Source organism: Chiloscyllium plagiosum, unplaced genomic scaffold (assembly GCF_037043375.1).
Source record: "Chiloscyllium plagiosum isolate Xiang-an unplaced genomic scaffold, Cpla_swu_hap1 HiC_scaffold_18, whole genome shotgun sequence".
Taxonomy (NCBI): Eukaryota; Metazoa; Chordata; class Chondrichthyes; order Orectolobiformes; family Hemiscylliidae; genus Chiloscyllium; species Chiloscyllium plagiosum.
The window spans coordinates 74607080-74624579 of NW_028270156.1; the positions used below are offsets into that span (position 1 = coordinate 74607080).

A 17500-nucleotide genomic window follows, 5' to 3' on the forward strand; every position below is an offset into this window, starting at 1 on the left:
GTCAGTTTTAAGCAAAGTGGGAAAGGGATGGAGATCAGGGAGGGCGCCGACTCTCCAAATTCCTTTGTTCACTCTCATTTAGTGGAGATTTTTTTTATTTCAAAAATATACTTTATTCACATATATTTAATCTATACAATTGGACATGTCATCATTCTTTAAACATTCCATTTCTTTGCGTGTCGAAACAGGGTGATCATTCATATTGATGCGATTACATTGAGCTGAGGCGCCAGCGGAGCCCAAATGACTGCGTGGGGCCCCTGTTCTTCGTTAGGCAGGCAGATGTTAGACGGTGGTCTTTCCCCACCGCGCCTTGGCGGCAGCTGCCCCAAGCTTCAGCGCGTCCCTCAACACGTAGTCCTGGACCTTGGAATGTGCCAGTCTGCAACACTCAGTCGGGGTCAACTCCTTCAGCTGGAAGATCAGCAGGTTTCGGACCGCCCAGAGAGCGTCCTTCACCGAGTTGATGATCCTCCAGGCGCAGTTGATGTTCGTCTCGGTGTGCGTCCCGGGGAACAGGCCGTAGAGCACGGAGTCCCGCGTCACGGCGCTGCTCGGGACGAACCTCGACAAACACTACTGCATTCCTCTCCAGACTTCCTCTGCATAGGCACATTCCAGAAGGAGGTGTGTGACAGTCTCCTCCCCCCACCGCAGCCGCTTCGAGGGCAGCGTGCGGTGCGGCAGAGAGTCCGGGCGTGCATAAAGGATCTCACAGGCAGAGCCCTTCTCACCACCAGCCAAGCCATGTCTTGGTGCTTGTTGGAAAGTTCTGGCGATGAGACATTCTGCCAAATGGCTTTGACAATCTGCTCAGGGAACCGCTCGATAGGATCCGCCCTCTCCTTTTCCTGAAGGGTCTCAAGGACACTACGTGCTGACCACTTCCTGATGGACTTGTGGTCAAAGGTGTTTTTCTTGATAAACTTCTCCACGAAGGACAGGTGATGCGGAATGGTCCAACTACTCGGAGCGTTCCGCGGCAGCGAGGCCAGGCCCATCCTTCGCAACACCGGGGACAGGTAGAACCTCAGTACGTAGTGACACTTGGTGTTTGCGAACCGGGGATCCACGCACAGCTTGATGCAGCCACACACAAAGGTGGCCATCAGGGTGAGGGTAGCATTGGGTGTGTTTTTTCCCCCATTGCACCGGTCTTTGTACAGCGAGTCCCTTCGGACCCGGTCCATCTTTGACCTCCACACGAAGTGGAAGATGGCCCGGGTGACTGCAGCGGCACAGGTTCTGGGGATAGGCCAGACCTGTGCCACGTATAACAATACTGAGAGTACCTCACACCTGATGACCAGGTTTTTTCCCGCGATGGAGAGCGACCGTTGCTTCCATCTGCCCAGTTTCTGTCTCACCTTCCTGATCCGCTCCTCCCAGGTCTTGGCGCACGCCCCAGCCCCCCCGAACCAAATACCCAGCACCTTCAGGTGGTCGGTCCTGACGGTGAAGGGGATCGAGGATTGGTCGGCCCAGTTCCCGAAGAGCATGGCCTCGCTCTTGCCTCGGTTTACCTTGGCCCCCGAGGCCCGTTCGAACTGGTCACAAATGCACATGAGTCTGTGCACGGACAGCGGATCCGAGCAGAAAACGGCGACGTCATCCATGTACAGGGAGGCCTTAACCTGCAGGCCCCCACTGCCAGGAATAGTCACCCCTTTCAGGCTCGCATCCTTCCTGATGGACTCGGCAAATGGCTCTATGCAACACACAAACAAGGCAGGAGAGAGAGGGCAGCCCTGCCTGACTCCAGATCTGACTGGGAAGCTATCTGATTCCCACCCATTGATTGAGACTGCACTGACAATGTTGGTGTAGAGCAGTCTGATCCAATTAGCGATTCCCTCCCCGAAGCCCATTTTGGAGAGGACATCCCTCATGTACGTATGCGATATCCTGTCAAAGGCTTTCTCCTGGTCCAGGCTGATGAGGCAGGTGTCCACCCCCCTGTCCTGCACGTAGGCGATCGTATCCCTGAGGAGTGCGAGACTCTCAGCGATCTTCGTGCCCGGCACAGCACAGGTTTGGTCAGGGTGAATCACCGACCCTAGAGCAGACCTGACCCGGTTGGCGATGACCTTTGACAAGATTTTGTAGTCTGTGTTTAACAGTGAGATCGGTCTCCAATTTCTAATTTCTTCCCTCTCCCCCTTCTGCTTGTAGATGAGGGTGATGATGCCTTTCCTCATGGATTCACTCATGGTACCTGCCCGAAGCATACTGACATACACCTCCAGCAGGTCCCGGCCAATCAAGTCCCAAAGAGCGGAATAGAGCTCGACCGGTAAGCCGTCGCTTCCGGGAGTTTTATTCTTTTCGAAGGACTCGAGGGCCTTGGTCAGCTCGTCCAGAGATAGTGGCTGGTCCAGCCTCTCTCGTGTTCCGTCGTCTAGGACCTCCGTGATAGAGGACAGGAATGACTGGGAGGCCGCGCTGTCAGTTGGCTTCGAGTCATACAGACTGGCATAGAAGGATTTGCTGATCCTCATGATGTCAGCCTGAGATGACGTTACCGAGCCATCTTCTTCCTTCAGGCTGCTGAGCACGGAGCTCTCTTTGTGCACCTTCTGGAAGAAGAAACGTGAGCACGTCTCGTCCTGCTCCACCGAGCGGACCCTGGACCGGAAGATTATCTTGGAGGCCTCCGAGGCAAAGAGCGAGGCTTGCTGGCCCTTCACCTCCTTGAGGTCCTCCGTGACATCGACCCCCAACGTCTGCAGCAGGAGCAGGTTCTGCATACTTTCCTGGAGCTGGGACAGTTTTCCCCGTCTCTCTCTCGCCTCCTGAACACCTTTGAGGATGAAGAACCTCTTGATGTTCCCTTTTACTGTTTCCCACCAGTCCGCTGGAGACTCAAAGAGGGACTTCACGGTTCTCCAACCTGCGTAATCCCTCTTGAGCTCCTCAATGTTTCCCGGGGTCAACAGCTTGGTGTTCAATTTCCACGTTCCCTTACCAGCCCGCTGCTCGTCCTGTAGGTGACAGTCGGCCAGCAGGAGGCAGTGGTCAGAGAAGAACACCGGCTTGAATTCGGTGGATCTGACCGAGAATGTTCGGGACACAAACAGGTAATCTATCCTTGAGCGGATAGACCCGTCTGCCCGTGACCAGGTGTATCCAAGCTGCGCTCCGTCTGCAGGGGTGCTGAAGACGTCGTGCAGCTTTACCGTGTCCATCAGGGCTCTGGACGTGGCGTCCAGTTTACTGTCCCCCCCCGCCGGATCGTCCATCTGCATCAATGATACAGTTGAAGTCTCCGGCCAGAATGACCGGCCTGGCCGTAGCCAGCAACAGTGGAAGCTGCTGCAGGACGGCCAACCGTTCCCTCTTACCCGCTGGGGCGTACACGTTGATTAGTCTCACGGGAGCGTTTCTGTATGTAACATCAGCAACGAGGAGGCGCCCGCCCACCACCTCCTTAACCTCGGAGATGGTGAAGTTGCCTCCCCGTAACAGAATACCCAGGCCCGAGGAGCGGTTATCGTTGCCCCCCGACCACACTGACGGCCCATGGGCCCACAAGCTCGACCATCTCCTGTAACTGCTGAGGTGCGGTATCCCACACTCCTGCAGAAACAGGACATCAGCTTTCACGTTGGCCAGGAAGGCCAGAGTTGAAACACATCGCGCAGCAGATTTTATGCTGCGCACATTGATAGTTGCAATTTTAAACCCCATTTTGTTAACAGGTTGTAAGGTTACCCATGTCCGATTGTTGCTGGTCCTGCCCCTCTGGGGTAGCTGTCTGCATCCCCATGCAGTCCGCAAACTGCTGGACCCTCGCTGGGCTGAGGTAGCTGTCCAGTTCCTCATTCGGCCCATTTGCCCGCTTCGGTGTCATCGGGCCGAGACCAGGGTCCACGCTGTCTGTTTCTATATCTGACAGCGGGGCTGTCAGAGGGTCGCTGCTCCCAGTGACCTGGAGCTGTGGGGCGGTGGGACCCGCCTGGCTTTCACCTGGTGGGGGGTGGTGGTTTCCCATTTCCTCAGGAGGCTCGTCCCTTGGTTGGCAGTTGCTGCTCTCCTTTCTTCTCGCAGCGCTCTGCCTCTTCTTTTGGTGACGACCCTCCTTTCTTCCGTCCTCACTCTCCGAAGAGCTGTCCGTGCCTTCCACCTGCAGCAGCCTTTTCCCCTTTTTCTGGGAGGTCTTGGTGACCGGGTGGGTTTTCCTCTTCCTGTTTTTCACCACGGTCCATTCCTCTGCCTCCTTCTTTCCCTTCTCCGCCTTAATCTTAGACACTTAATCTTAGCCAAAAGGCCGAGAAGCGATCATTTAGTGGAGTTGCTGCAGACACACTCACTGACTGTGTCTCTCATCTACATCCAGAGTGAATCACCCTCACTGAACCTGATCCGCGCACACACTCTCTCTCTGTAAAGGTGGTGGGGATATCAGGGGGATGGGGTGGGGCTGAGGTTGGGGGCATTTTCTGAGCAGTAATGAGGGAAGGTTGAGGCTGGATCTGAAGTTCAATGGAGCAAGTTAACCAGGCACAGCAGGGAACGAGGAAATATGGATGAATTAAACCACACTTACCTCAGCGCAAGAGGCCTGAAGGTGAGGCAGATAAACTCCGGGCAGGAACATGGGACTGGGACATCAAAGGTATTAGAGACCTGGCTGAGGGAAGGACAGGGTCCGCAGCTCATTGTTCTAAGGTTAACATGCTTTGGAAAGGGTAGAAAAGGAGGTAAGGGGGTGGGGGGAGAGGGGAGTGGTATTTTGGATTAGGGAAATCATTAGTGTTGTATTTAGGATATTTCTGATGGGACGTCCAGTGAAGCTATATAGGTGGAAATCCAAGACAAGTGGGCGATCACTTTGGTATTGAAATATAGCCAAGCCCCTGCCATAGTCAGTGGGAAATTGAGGAGCAGATATATAGGGAGACCTCCCCTCTGTGTCTCTCAATCACACACACACACTCCCACACACTCGTTCATATGCTGTGTATCTGCTCCATCTCTCTCTCTTGTTTACAGTGACACTGAATCATTGCTGTTTTGGTTGTGACAAGTATAGTTTACCATGTCAAACTAATGCGTTGTTTGTTTATCTGTCTTGACGCTGCACCAGGTTATGCTATTACATGTTACACATGTGACTCTGACAATGACTTGTTGTGTTCGAAGGAGAAGTGTCCAGCAAACTTCAATGTCTGTCTGAATGTTACACAAGGTGGGTTAATGTCTGCCCTTGTGATGATTTCAAAAAGTAGTGTTGAATCCAAGCATTCCCAGAGTGCTTTTTGTTCACTCGGGCTGTGTTGTTGTTGTTGTTGTTGTTGTTGCTGCCAGGTCCAGTTTCTATAGCCTGGCTCTCATTTCCCTCGAGAAGGTGGTGGTGAGCTGCTTTCTTGTACCACTGCAGTCCTTGGCTCCTGCAGAGTGCTCTGAATGAAGCATTGACAGCAGGTGTCCCAGCTCTGCACAGCTGCTTTGTTCTAGCTACTGCTTCCCCCCTCATGATCGGCCTCGGTTTCTTTGCCCATGAACCAACTCACCCAACCAATTCCCCAAACCCAGCCCCCGTGATTCCTCTTTCCCCCGGTCGCGTGCCCTTGGCTGTCCATTGCTGTCAGTTCTTTCAGACTGGCCTAGTTTGCCTGGTGCTGGGTCTGGATTTCCCCCAGCCCCCTATCCTTCCTCCTGTTGACTCCTTCCTGATAATTCCTACTGAAAGGCACTAAAGCATTGCGTTTTGTTTGCAGCTTCTCACAGGTTGTTACGTCGCTGTTGGACTGATCGGGAATGTCATGTCAAGGCGGTGAAGGCTGAGTACAGCAGGGATTTGGATTTCACCTTCAGCTGCTGTAACTGGGACCTCTGCAACTCCCGAAGTGGCAGCTCCAGGGTAGCTGGGACCCTCAGCCTGCTGGCTATCCTCGCTCCTGTTGCTGGGTGGCATAGTGCCAGCTTCTGAAACTGGAGTCAAGTGTGACCACAGCATGCCTCCTGAAACAGAAGGCTGGCCTCTGAAAGCGTTTCCAAATGCACCAAATTGTATCTGCCGGATATAACCATGTTTGAGAGTATGATTTTATAACAGTCTGTCCCTTCCCCATTATTTCTGACATTATTCCCGTTTGGTAAACTAACCCAGAAGGGGAGGTCACTGGCGTCCTGTCTTTAGTATGGGAGTGTTCAGGATGTGTGCTTGCCCTCAGGATCTCTCCACTTCCCTGCATTTAACAGAGCTTCAGTCAGCCACTGCCAACTCTTAGAACTCCAGTTGCGTTTTAAACACTAAACTCCTTTGCTTTATCTTTCATAATCTATAGCTGCCTGGCCTAGCTACTGCTATAACATGGCACCACACAGCCCAAGGTGGACCTATACCAGTGGGTAATCCCTGACTAGGAAGATGCCTATGTTAAACTACAATAGACAAGATTGAGTGGCTGAGCCTTGTCTAAACCCCATATGCACTAGAATCTGTGAAACAGTTTAGAGCTCATACATCTGTAACGCAACATAGATGATGTTGAATGAAGCAGCTAGCTGATGCTTTTGTATTAAGCATTTGACAACTTCCGTCAATTGAACAATAAAAGTCATCTTTTGGGATGAGCCCGGGTTTGTTGTGATGTTCCGCCTATCAGCAGGAAGTGAAGGGGAATGCTACCCACTTGAGAGGATGGCACTGGCATCCGGAGCTATCAGCAAGCTCACCAAGGGGGCTTCGCAGGAGCATTCAGCACCAAGTCTCACACACATGTCAGCCCATCAGCACCTCCTTCAGTGGTAGGTTTTAAGGAATATCTTCAAGAATGAAAGCAAAGGAATTCCAGAGCTTCAACTCTAGGCAGCTGAAACCATGTCTGTGAGGATTGTGGGGCTAGAGGGAATTAGACATAGGAAGGGATGAGGCCATGGCTGGATTCAAAATGAAGGTGAGAATTTTTAACGTCAGCACATAGGGTGTCCAGGTGCCAGTGTTGGTTTATAATCATGGGCTGGATTGGGAATGGAATTTCAGACACAGGCAGCAGAGCATTTAGACATTGTTGTGAAATCATATTTTATGACATCTTTTCCCAACTTTCTGGCTGGAATCTAGGGGATTTTTGTAAAATCTAAAACCATATTTCATTGACTTGTAATCGCAATCAAAGGTGGTGCTAGCCAACGTGGTAATATTATTCTAGAAGAGAACAGAGGAATAACCCAGGGAGCTCCAGGCTGGTCAGTCTAACCTGAGCAATGGGGAAACTACTGGAAGCAATTCTGAGGGAACAGAACAAATCTGTTCTGTTTGGAGATGCAGGGATTAATCAAGGACAGTCAGCAGGGTTTTGTTAAGGGGAGCTGACGCCTGACCAACTTGATTGTATTTTTCACAGAGATGACCAGGTGTGTAGACAAGGGTAGTGCTTTTGATAATGTCCTGCAAGGGAGACTGATAGCAAAGAATATAAGCCAAGGAATTCAGGCCAATTGTATCCACATCTAGTTTCACAGAGGGTATCTTCCGATTGGAAGTCTGTGCTGAGTGAGGTCGTACAGGGGTCGTGTTGGGGCCCTGGCTGTTTGTGGCACATATAAATTATTTAGATTTGAATTTAAGAGATTGATCAGTAACTTCACAGATAATCCAGAATAGTGAGGAGGATAGCCTTAAATTACAGGAGGTATGGATATCTGGTCAGCATGGACAGGTTGGACTGAAGGGTCTGTTTCCATGCTGTACATCTCTATGACTCTACAGATGGGCTGGTCTTTGGTAAAAGAAATTTGAGTCCTGATAATTGTGAGGTGATGCAGTTGGACAGGACTAACAAGGCAAGGAAGTATCTGAACAGTAGGATTTTGGTATGCTTGTACACCAGTTCCTGAAGGTAGAGGGACACTTAGATAAAAGGTTTAATGAGGCCCGTGAGCTACTTGCCTTTAGTAGCTGAGGCACAGAGTTTAAGATCAGGGAGGTGATGCTGAGACTGTACAAAATATTGGTTAGAATGTAGTTAGTATTGTGTGCAGTTCTCGAATCCTTGTTATAGGAGGGGTGTGATTGCACTGGAGAGGGTGTAGAGGTTTACCAGGATGTGACCTGGGCTGGAGAGTTTGTTATGAAAAGATTGGCCAAACTAGGGCTGTATTCCTTGGAGTAGAGGAGATTGAGAGGGATGTAGCTAGGACAGACAGGAAGCAGGCTTGTTCTCCTTGGAGCAGAAAGGGTTAAGATCTAACTTATTGAAATGTTCAAAATTATAATCAATTTTTACAGGGTAAAGGTCAGATTTCAAGATTGTCAGCAAGAGAGTGAGGAATGAGATGAGAAACTCTTTTACTCAGTTTGGATTTGGAACACGTTGCTGAATTCCACTAGAGGTTTCAAAAGAGAGCTGGAAATGTATTTGTAAGTGATGAATTTAGAAGGCTATGGACATGGGACTGGAGAGTGGGACTAGCTGGGCTGTTCTTTTGGAAGTGGGTATGTATACAACGGGTGTCCAATGGCCTCCTGTACTGTAAAATGGTATGATTGAGTATTTAGATGCACACTCACCATGCCAAGGCATACAAAGCTCTCAGCCAAGTGCTGGAACATGGGATCAGAATAATGAGGTGGTTCTTTTTGACAAGCTACTAAATGTCGAAAGAAACATCAAAAACAATTGCCTTAAGGGAATATGAATGAACCGTGGCTCCTGTCCCCAGTTGCATTCAAACATGATTGACTGGAGAATTTCAAATAAACATGTTGAGAGGGGACTTAAGAGCCAAAATCTAATCCAATTACCACTGGAATATACTAGCTATGTGTATATTTGAGTCACTGGGCAGTTGGAGTGAGGAAGTGCCAGTAACCCTTCTTACACATTTAAGAACTTTTGTGACAGTGCAAGACAAACATGTTTAACGCTAAAGCAGCAAGATCGCTATAAGGCTACAGCCAGGTCAAATCTGGGGCGGCACGGTGGCTCAATGCTGCCTCACAGCTGCAGGTGACTGTGTGGAGTTTGCACATTCTCCCCGTGTCTGTGTGGGTTTATTCTGGATGCTCCGGTTTCCTTCCACAGTCTAAAGATGTGCAGGTCAGGTGAATTGGCCATGCTAAATTGCCCATAGTGTTAGGTTCATTAGTCAGAGGGAAATGGGTCGGTGTGGGTTTGTTGGGCCGAAGGGCCTCTTTCCACACTAGGGAATCTGATCTAAATCTAAGTATATCTCTGTCAGAATCACATTAGATTCAGGTGTGACTTTGAGCTGTTTCAGTTCTGGAGAAAGGAACAGAACCCTAGCTGAGAGATTTAAGAAATGGCATTTAATAAGTTGCAATGGAACACAGTTAGCACAGATTAGTTCATGAGTTATTTGTGAACAGGGCTCAATGGAACATTCCTCTGTATCTAACCCTGTGCTGGGAATTGCTGATGGGGATAGGTAAAAACGACTGCAGATGCTGGAAAAGCACAGCAGGTCAGGCAGCATCTGAGGAGCAGGAAAATAGACGTCTCGGGCAAAAGCCCTTCATCAGGAATACAGGCAGGGTGCCTACAGAGTGGGGAGATAAATGAGGGGGGGGGGGGGGGGGGGGGGGGGGAGAAAGTAGCATAGAGTACAATAGGTGAGTGGGGGTGGGGATGGAGGTGATAGGGAGCTTTGTTCTAAGCTGTGTTGTCTTTGACAGGAATTGTTATTACTTGTTCATAAAGAAAGGTTTGAGTTGATTATGGTGAAGTATTGACCAGACTCTGCTGAAGGTTATTTTGTTAAGGAGGCTGGTGGATTGGATGGGATATTTTTGTCCAGTTTCCACATAATCTTATGGATCGCACTTTTAGTCAGAGCTGAAATGGTGTGCAATTTTGATTTTGTGTTTTGTAAGTGCTGGAGTCAGATACATCAGTCTGTGAGCTGCATTAAACTACAGAGGAACCACTGTCCAATCCAACAGGGTCTCTTCAGAGAACTCTATATCAAAGGACAAAAGGTCAGTGTACCAATACTTGATGTTCCAGAAACTATTGTGAACTCGCAGTTAAACTGTATCCTTGTTTGGCACGCCACACTTTCGCAGTAATCAAAATACTTCCAAAACAAAATTGTTGAAATTCAGAGAATGGATATAGGATTAGGACTAATTATCATCACAATTAAATATCCTGTCAGAGGCCCGATGTTGCTTAGCGATCTGCTGGGCCCCCTCACTCTCCAAGCTGTTTCAGACCAGATTAGATGATGCAAAGCCCCATCTAAACTCTCATTAGCCCTTCCGTAGGGGTCCAGTTTTCTTGCATAGTGAGAGCTACATATTTGTGACAGGAGACAGGAAGACTGCAGCTGCTGGAAGCCAGAGTCAAGAGATGTGAAGCTGGAAAAGCACTGCAGGTCAGACAGCGCTTGAGGAGCAGGAAGGTCAACGTTTTGAGCTGAAACATTAACTTTGCTGCTCCTCAGAGGCTGTCCTTTTCCAGCTTCACAGCTATTGACTCTAAATGGGTGTGACAGGGCAGCTGCAGTTTTTAATCAGGAAATGATCAATGCTGGTGACTCACTGAGCAGGTCTGGGGTGACCGTGAGCTCCGCTGAAACCCTCAGCTGTTCCAAACCAGACCAGTCTTGCTTTTATCACATCACTGGGCAATGTACCAGATTTGGAACAAAACAGCGAGTGATTGAGCGTGTTCAAGCTGTGGCAGCAGCAGAAACCTGTTTGGAGGGTGTGCCAACCAGAAAAGGCACTTTGGATTCTCTATCCCTCAGAACCTCAGCACAAAGCATCACACAGGCACGGTCAGAACTGCAGCGGCTTAGCGTCTGGAAACGTCTTTTCAGCACAGTATTGTCCAGGGAGGAGCTGGTGAGCTGAGGAGTCTCTGAAGCTTTGTTCTGGGGCTGGAAGCTCAGAAAAATGTCAGAAATGCTGGAAACACAATGAAACAAGAACAAACTGCTGGAGAAACTGAACAGGTCTGGCAGCATTGATGAGATGGAGGCAGACTTCACATTTCAAGTCTGGTGACCCTTCATCAGAGCCGCTGAGTTTCTCCAGCAATTTGTTTTTGTTTGTGTGGAACTCTGGAGATGGGGTTAGTGTGTTATGGAGTGATCCTTCCCCCAAGTCAATGTTTGTCTCTACTAAAGATCACAAAGTGGAAGGTAAGGAAAGAAAACACATGGCACATTCTAGACAGAAGCCTTCAACCGGCACTGACGTTAGTAATCTGATGACTGAACAGGCTGGATGAGTTAACCTGGATCTTGCCTTCACCAGCTAGTAACAGGCGTTGAAAACTACCCTAACCATAAACTGAATGTCTAGGTTCAAGCCCCACTTCAAGCAGTTAAGCAGACAGTAATATTCAGTGTACAGGCCGTTCTGATGTAATGTGACAGGGTGGGGCTGCAGGGGAGCACACGTGTCAGCCCCACCCCATACAAATCTCATTTGTTGAACGTTCACATTAACACAGTTGCTCAACTGTTTGGATATAGCCAATTCATATTCATGAAATGCACGTTATACCAGAACGACCTGGAGTACTGAGGATTGTCAGAGGTGCCTGCTCAGGGCAGCACTTTAATGAAACCTACCCTGTGTACTCAGATGGCAAAGGCAACTGCTCATAACTGGGCTAACATTCTTCAACTAACTTCACAAAAACATGGTTAGGTAGGTGGCTGGGAGTCATTGAGTTTTACTGATACCAGCAAAACAAGAATTTGCAATGCCAAACTAATGTTAATTCATGTAAACTCTGGCTATAGTTTGGGTGTAGGATTTGATTCAATGGTATAGTTTAGCATTAAAACAGAGGCTGTAATGCCAAGTTATGTGGGGATGCTACGCCAATGACTTTCCATAGCTTTCCCATCATGCATGCTGCAGTGTTATGTGCTCAGTGTTGACTACAGCTGCTCTATCCAGGGTTGTTCAAGGCAATTTCCAATTTCCACTACCAGTGTGATGGGGAGGTTTCTGATGGGGGAGGGGGCCTTGGCAGAAAGCCCTGCCCCTCAGCCACTCCAACTGCAGCACACTGGAAGCCCCTGGCACAGAGTCCTGGATAAAACCGCTCTGGGCCTGCATATGTCCTTCTCAACACCTCACAACAAAAGGAGTGTCTCACCTCAGCAGGTACCACACATTCACCAATGAGAGATTGCAAATGAACAAACAATTCTAATTCCTTTATTTTATGAAACGTGATTGGAAAAAAACTTCCAATAAATAAAAAGCCTTAAAAAGGCAAATCTTCAGCATTCATGTACAGTAAAAAAAACTACGTATAGTCACTGGCTCACAATGAGCCTGGGATCCCACACTATACACATTGGCTCCATCCCTATACAGAGATCCATGGATCACCCCCTGCTTAGGGAGACAAGGCAGAGGGATCCAGGGATTACCCTCCCCAGTTACAGAGAGATGCAGAACGCTCTGGATACAGGGACAGTGACAATGGGACAAGTAGATGTTGAACCAGAAGTTGGACATTATTACAAAGTTGTGTGTCTGAGCGTGTGCGTTGTCAGGGGGTGTATGTGCGCACATGTGTTTCTGTATGATGCCTACTTTGACAAGTCTGTAGAGGCACACAAGGTCACGTAGAAAAGGCAGCTTGTGTCACTGGGATGTTGCCTGTCATTCAGGCACTGCATCTGCCCAGTGGAGCAAGGCAGCTCTCCAAAATCAGGCCCACTTTTACAACAACTGCTGCTGCTGCTGCTGGCGACGGTAGCTGTTCATGTCGAGAGTTGTCTGATCCACCTGCTGGTGATAATCAGCCAGCCTGCTCCGGAGTTTCTCACACAGCTAAGGAAATAACAGACAGCCTTATCAAGACCCAGGTGCTTTCACATCAGATATATCTATCAACAAAGCCAGCAGCTGTTGCTGGGGACAATGACACCTGACTGTCTCAGAATGTTTCAGACTCACCCTCACATTACTCAGGTTGCCTGAGTTCTCTCCGAGTGCCTGCAGTAACTGGTCAATAGCTGTGTACGGCAGCCAAACCGGTGGAGCTGTGGCTGAGAGGGACCTCTGTAATAGAGATTAAAGAGATTACAGTCACTCGGATCAGGTTCCCAGAGAGAACGGACAGTGAGACAGGCAGGCAGCAGTATGGGAACGGGGAGGGAGAGGGGACAGTGGGACAGGCAGGCAGCAGTATGGGAATGGGGAGGGAGAGGGGTCAGTGGGACAGGCAGGCAGCAGTATGGGAACGGGGAGGGAGAGGGGACAGTGGGAGAGGCAGGCAGCAGTATGGGAACGGGGAGGGAGAGGGGAGAGTGGGACAGGCAGCAGTATGGGAACGGGGAGGGAGAGGGGTCAGTGGGAGAGGCAGGCAGCAGTATGGGAACGGGGAGGGAGAGGGGTCAGTGGGACAGGCAGGCAGCAGTATGGGAACGGGGAGGGAGAGGGGTCAGTGGGACAGGCAGCAGTATGGGAACGGGGAGGGAGAGGGGACAGTGGGACAGGCAGCAGTATGGGAACGGGGAGGGAGAGGGGACAGTGGGACAGGCAGGCAGCAGTATGGGAACGGGGAGGGAGAGGGGTCAGTGGGACAGGCAGGCAGCAGTATGGGAACGGGGAGGGAGAGGGGTCAGTGGGACAGGCAGCAGTATGGGAACGGGGAGGGAGAGGGGTCAGTGGGACAGGCAGGCAGCAGTATGGGAACGGGGAGGGAGAGGGGACAGTGGGAGAGGCAGGCAGCAGTATGGGAACGGGGAGGGAGAGGGGACAGTGGGACAGGCAGCAGTATGGGAACGGGGAGGGAGAGGGGACAGTGGGACAGGCAGGCAGCAGTATGGGAACGGGGAGGGAGAGGGGTCAGTGGGACAGGCAGCAGTATGGGAACGGGGAGGGAGAGGGGTCAGTGGGAGAGGCAGGCAGCAGTATGGGAACGGGGAGGGAGAGGAGACAGTGGGACAGGCAGCAGTATGGGAACGGGGAGGGAGAGGGGACAGTGGGACAGGCAGCAGTATGGGAACGGGGAGGGAGAGGGGTCAGTGGGACAGGCAGGCAGCAGTATGGGAACGGGGAGGGAGAGGGGACAGTGGGACAGGCAGCAGTATGGGAACGGGGAGGGAGAGGGGTCAGTGGGACAGGCAGGCAGCAGTATGGGAACGGGGAGGGAGAGGGGACAGTGGGACAGGCAGGCAGCAGTATGGGAACGGGGAGGGAGAGGGGACAGTGGGACAGGCAGCAGTATGGGAACGGGGAGGGAGAGGGGACAGTGGGAGAGGCAGGCAGCAGTATGGGAACGGGGAGGGAGAGGGGACAGTGGGAGAGGCAGGCAGCAGTATGGGAACGGGGAGGGAGAGGGGACAGTGGGAGAGGCAGGCAGCAGTATGGGAACGGGGAGGGAGAGGGGACAGTGGGAGAGGCAGGCAGCAGTATGGGAACGGGGAGGGAGAGGGGACAGTGGGAGAGGCAGGCAGCAGTATGGGAATGGGGAGGGAGAGGGGACAGTGGGACAGGCAGCAGTATGGGAATGGGGAGGGAGAGGGGACAGTGGGAGAGGCAGGCAGCAGTATGGGAACGGGGAGGGAGAGGGGACAGTGGGAGAGGCAGCAGTATGGGAACGGGGAGGGAGAGGGGACAGTGGGACAGGCAGCAGTATGGGAACGGGGAGGGAGAGGGGACAGTGAGACAGGCAGCAGTATGGGAACGGGGAGGGAGAGGGGACAGTGGGAGAGGCAGGCAGCAGTATGGGAACGGGGAGGGAGAGGGGACAGTGGGACAGGCAGCAGTATGGGAACGGGGAGGGAGAGGGGACAGTGGGAGAGGCAGGCAGCAGTATGGGAACGGGGAGGGAGAGGGGACAGTGGGACAGGCAGCAGTATGGGAATGGGGAGGGAGAGGGGACAGTGGGAGAGGCAGGCAGCAGTATGGGAATGGGGAGGGAGAGGGGACAGTGGGACAGGCAGCAGTATGGGAACGGGGAGGGAGAGGGGTCAGTGGGAGAGGCAGGCAGCAGTATGGGAACGGGGAGGGAGAGGGGACAGTGGGAGAGGCAGGCAGCAGTATGGGAACGGGGAGGGAGAGGGAACAGTGAGACAGGCAGGCAGCAGTATGGGAATGGGGAGGGAGAGGGGACAGTGGGACAGGCAGCAGTATGGGAATGGGGAGGGAGAGGGGACAGTGGGAGAGGCAGGCAGCAGTATGGGAACGGGGAGGGAGAGGGGACAGTGGGACAGGCAGCAGTATGGGAACGGGGAGGGAGAGGGGACAGTGGGAGAGGCAGCAGTATGGGAACGGGGAGGGAGAGGGGTCAGTGGGAGAGGCAGGCAGCAGTATGGGAACGGGGAGGGAGAGGGGTCAGTGGGACAGGCAGCAGTATGGGAACGGGGAGGGAGAGGGGACAGTGGGACAGGCAGCAGTATGGGAACGGGGAGGGAGAGGGGACAGTGGGACAGGCAGGCAGCAGTATGGGAACGGGGAGGGAGAGGGGACAGTGAGACAGGCAGGCAGCAGTATGGGAACGGGGAGGGAGAGGGGACAGTGGGACAGGCAGCAGTATGGGAACGGGGAGGGAGAGGGGTCAGTGGGACAGGCAGCAGTATGGGAACGGGGAGGGAGAGGGGTCAGTGGGAGAGGCAGGCAGCAGTATGGGAACGGGGAGGGAGAGGGGTCAGTGGGACAGGCAGCAGTATGGGAACGGGGAGGGAGAGGGGACAGTGGGACAGGCAGCAGTATGGGAACGGGGAGGGAGAGGGGTCAGTGGGACAGGCAGCAGTATGGGAACGGGGAGGGAGAGGGGACAGTGAGACAGGCAGGCAGCAGTATGGGAACGGGGAGGGAGAGGGGACAGTGGGACAGGCAGGCAGCAGTATGGGAACGGGGTGGGAGAGGGGACAGTGGGAGAGGCAGGCAGCAGTATGGGAACGGGGTGGGAGAGGGGACAGTGGGACAGGCAGGCAGCAGTATGGGAACGGGGAGGGAGAGGGGACAGTGGGACAGGCAGGCAGCAGTATGGGAACGGGGTGGGAGAGGGGACAGTGGGACAGGCAGCAGTATGGGAACGGGGAGGGAGAGGGGACAGTGGGAGAGGCAGCAGTATGGGAACGGGGTGGGAGAGGGGACAGTGGGACAGGCAGCAGTATGGGAACGGGGAGGGAGAGGGGACAGTGAGACAGGCAGCAGTATGGGAACGGGGTGGGAGAGGGGACAGTGGGACAGGCAGCAGTATGGGAACGGGGAGGGAGAGGGGACAGTGGGACAGGCAGGCAGCAGTATGGGAACGGGGAGGGAGAGGGGACAGTGAGACAGGCAGGCAGCAGTATGGGAACGGGGAGGGAGAGGAGACAGTGGGACAGGCAGCAGTATGGGAACGGGGAGGGAGAGGGGACAGTGGGAGAGGCAGCAGTATGGGAACGGGGAGGGAGAGGGGACAGTGAGACAGGCAGCAGTATGGGAACGGGGAGGGAGAGGGGACAGTGGGACAGGCAGGCAGCAGTATGGGAACGGGGAGGGAGAGGGGTCAGTGGGACAGGCAGGCAGCAGTATGGGAACGGGGAGGGAGAGGGGACAGTGGGACAGGCAGGCAGCAGTATGGGAACGGGGAGGGAGAGGGGACAGTGGGACAGGCAGGCAGCAGTATGGGAACGGGGAGGGAGAGGGGACAGTGGGACAGGCAGGCAGCAGTATGGGAACGGGGAGGGAGAGGGGACAGTGGGACAGGCAGCAGTATGGGAACGGGGAGGGAGAGGGGTCAGTGGGAGAGGCAGGCAGCAGTATGGGAACGGGGAGGGAGAGGGGACAGTGGGACAGGCAGGCAGCAGTATGGGAACGGGGAGGGAGAGGGGACAGTGAGACAGGCAGCAGTATGGGAACGGGGAGGGAGAGGGGACAGTGGGACAGGCAGGCAGCAGTATGGGAACGGGGAGGGAGAGGGGTCAGTGGGACAGGCAGGCTGCAGTATGGGAACGGGGAGGGAGAGGGGACAGTGGGACAGGCAGGCAGCAGTATGGGAATGGGGAGGGAGAGGGGACAGTGGGACAGGCAGGCAGCAGTATGGGAATGGGGAGGGAGAGGGGACAGTGGGACAGGCAGGCTGCAGTATGGGAACGGGGAGGGAGAGGGGACAGTGGGACAGGCAGGCAGCAGTATGGGAACGGGGAGGGAGAGGGGACAGTGGGACAGGCAGGCTGCAGTATGGGAACGGGGAGGGAGAGGGGACAGTGGGACAGGCAGGCAGCAGTATGGGAACGGGGAGGGAGAGGGGAGAGTGGGACAGGCAGCAGTATGGGAACGGGGAGGGAGAGGGGTCAGTGGGAGAGGCAGGCAGCAGTATGGGAACGGGGAGGGAGAGGGGACAGTGGGACAGGCAGGCTGCAGTATGGGAACGGGGAGGGAGAGGGGACAGTGGGACAGGCAGGCAGCAGTATGGGAACGGGGAGGGAGAGGGGACAGTGGGACAGGCAGCAGTATGGGAACGGGGAGGGAGAGGGGACAGTGGGAGAGGCAGGCAGCAGTATGGGAACGGGGAGGGAGAGGGGACAGTGGGACAGGCAGCAGTATGGGAACGGGGAG

At 53.2% G+C, this 17500-nt stretch overlaps 2 protein-coding genes across 2 annotated transcripts in view; one reads left to right on the forward strand and one right to left on the reverse strand.

Moving 5' to 3' along the window:
* Window positions 1–6582, forward strand: part of LOC122557984 (CD59A glycoprotein-like) — a 6757-nt gene extending 175 nt beyond the window's left edge. Inside the window, exons 2-3 of the mRNA XM_087996805.1 lie at window positions 5090–5191; window positions 5724–6582. Coding sequence (XP_087852931.1) covers window positions 5090–5191; window positions 5724–5935 — 314 coding nt within the window. The 3' untranslated portion in view covers window positions 5936–6582. The remainder of the gene's footprint in view (window positions 1–5089; window positions 5192–5723) is intronic.
* A 5553-nt stretch (window positions 6583–12135) lies between these two features.
* The window catches only part of nup160 (nucleoporin 160), a 114279-nt gene continuing 108914 nt past the window's right edge, over window positions 12136–17500 (reverse strand). The window contains exons 34-35 of the mRNA XM_043706438.2: window positions 12902–13006; window positions 12136–12775 (exon numbers count right to left, since the gene is read on the reverse strand). Of these exons, the coding sequence (XP_043562373.2) occupies window positions 12665–12775; window positions 12902–13006 (216 nt within the window). The 3' untranslated portion in view covers window positions 12136–12664. The remainder of the gene's footprint in view (window positions 12776–12901; window positions 13007–17500) is intronic.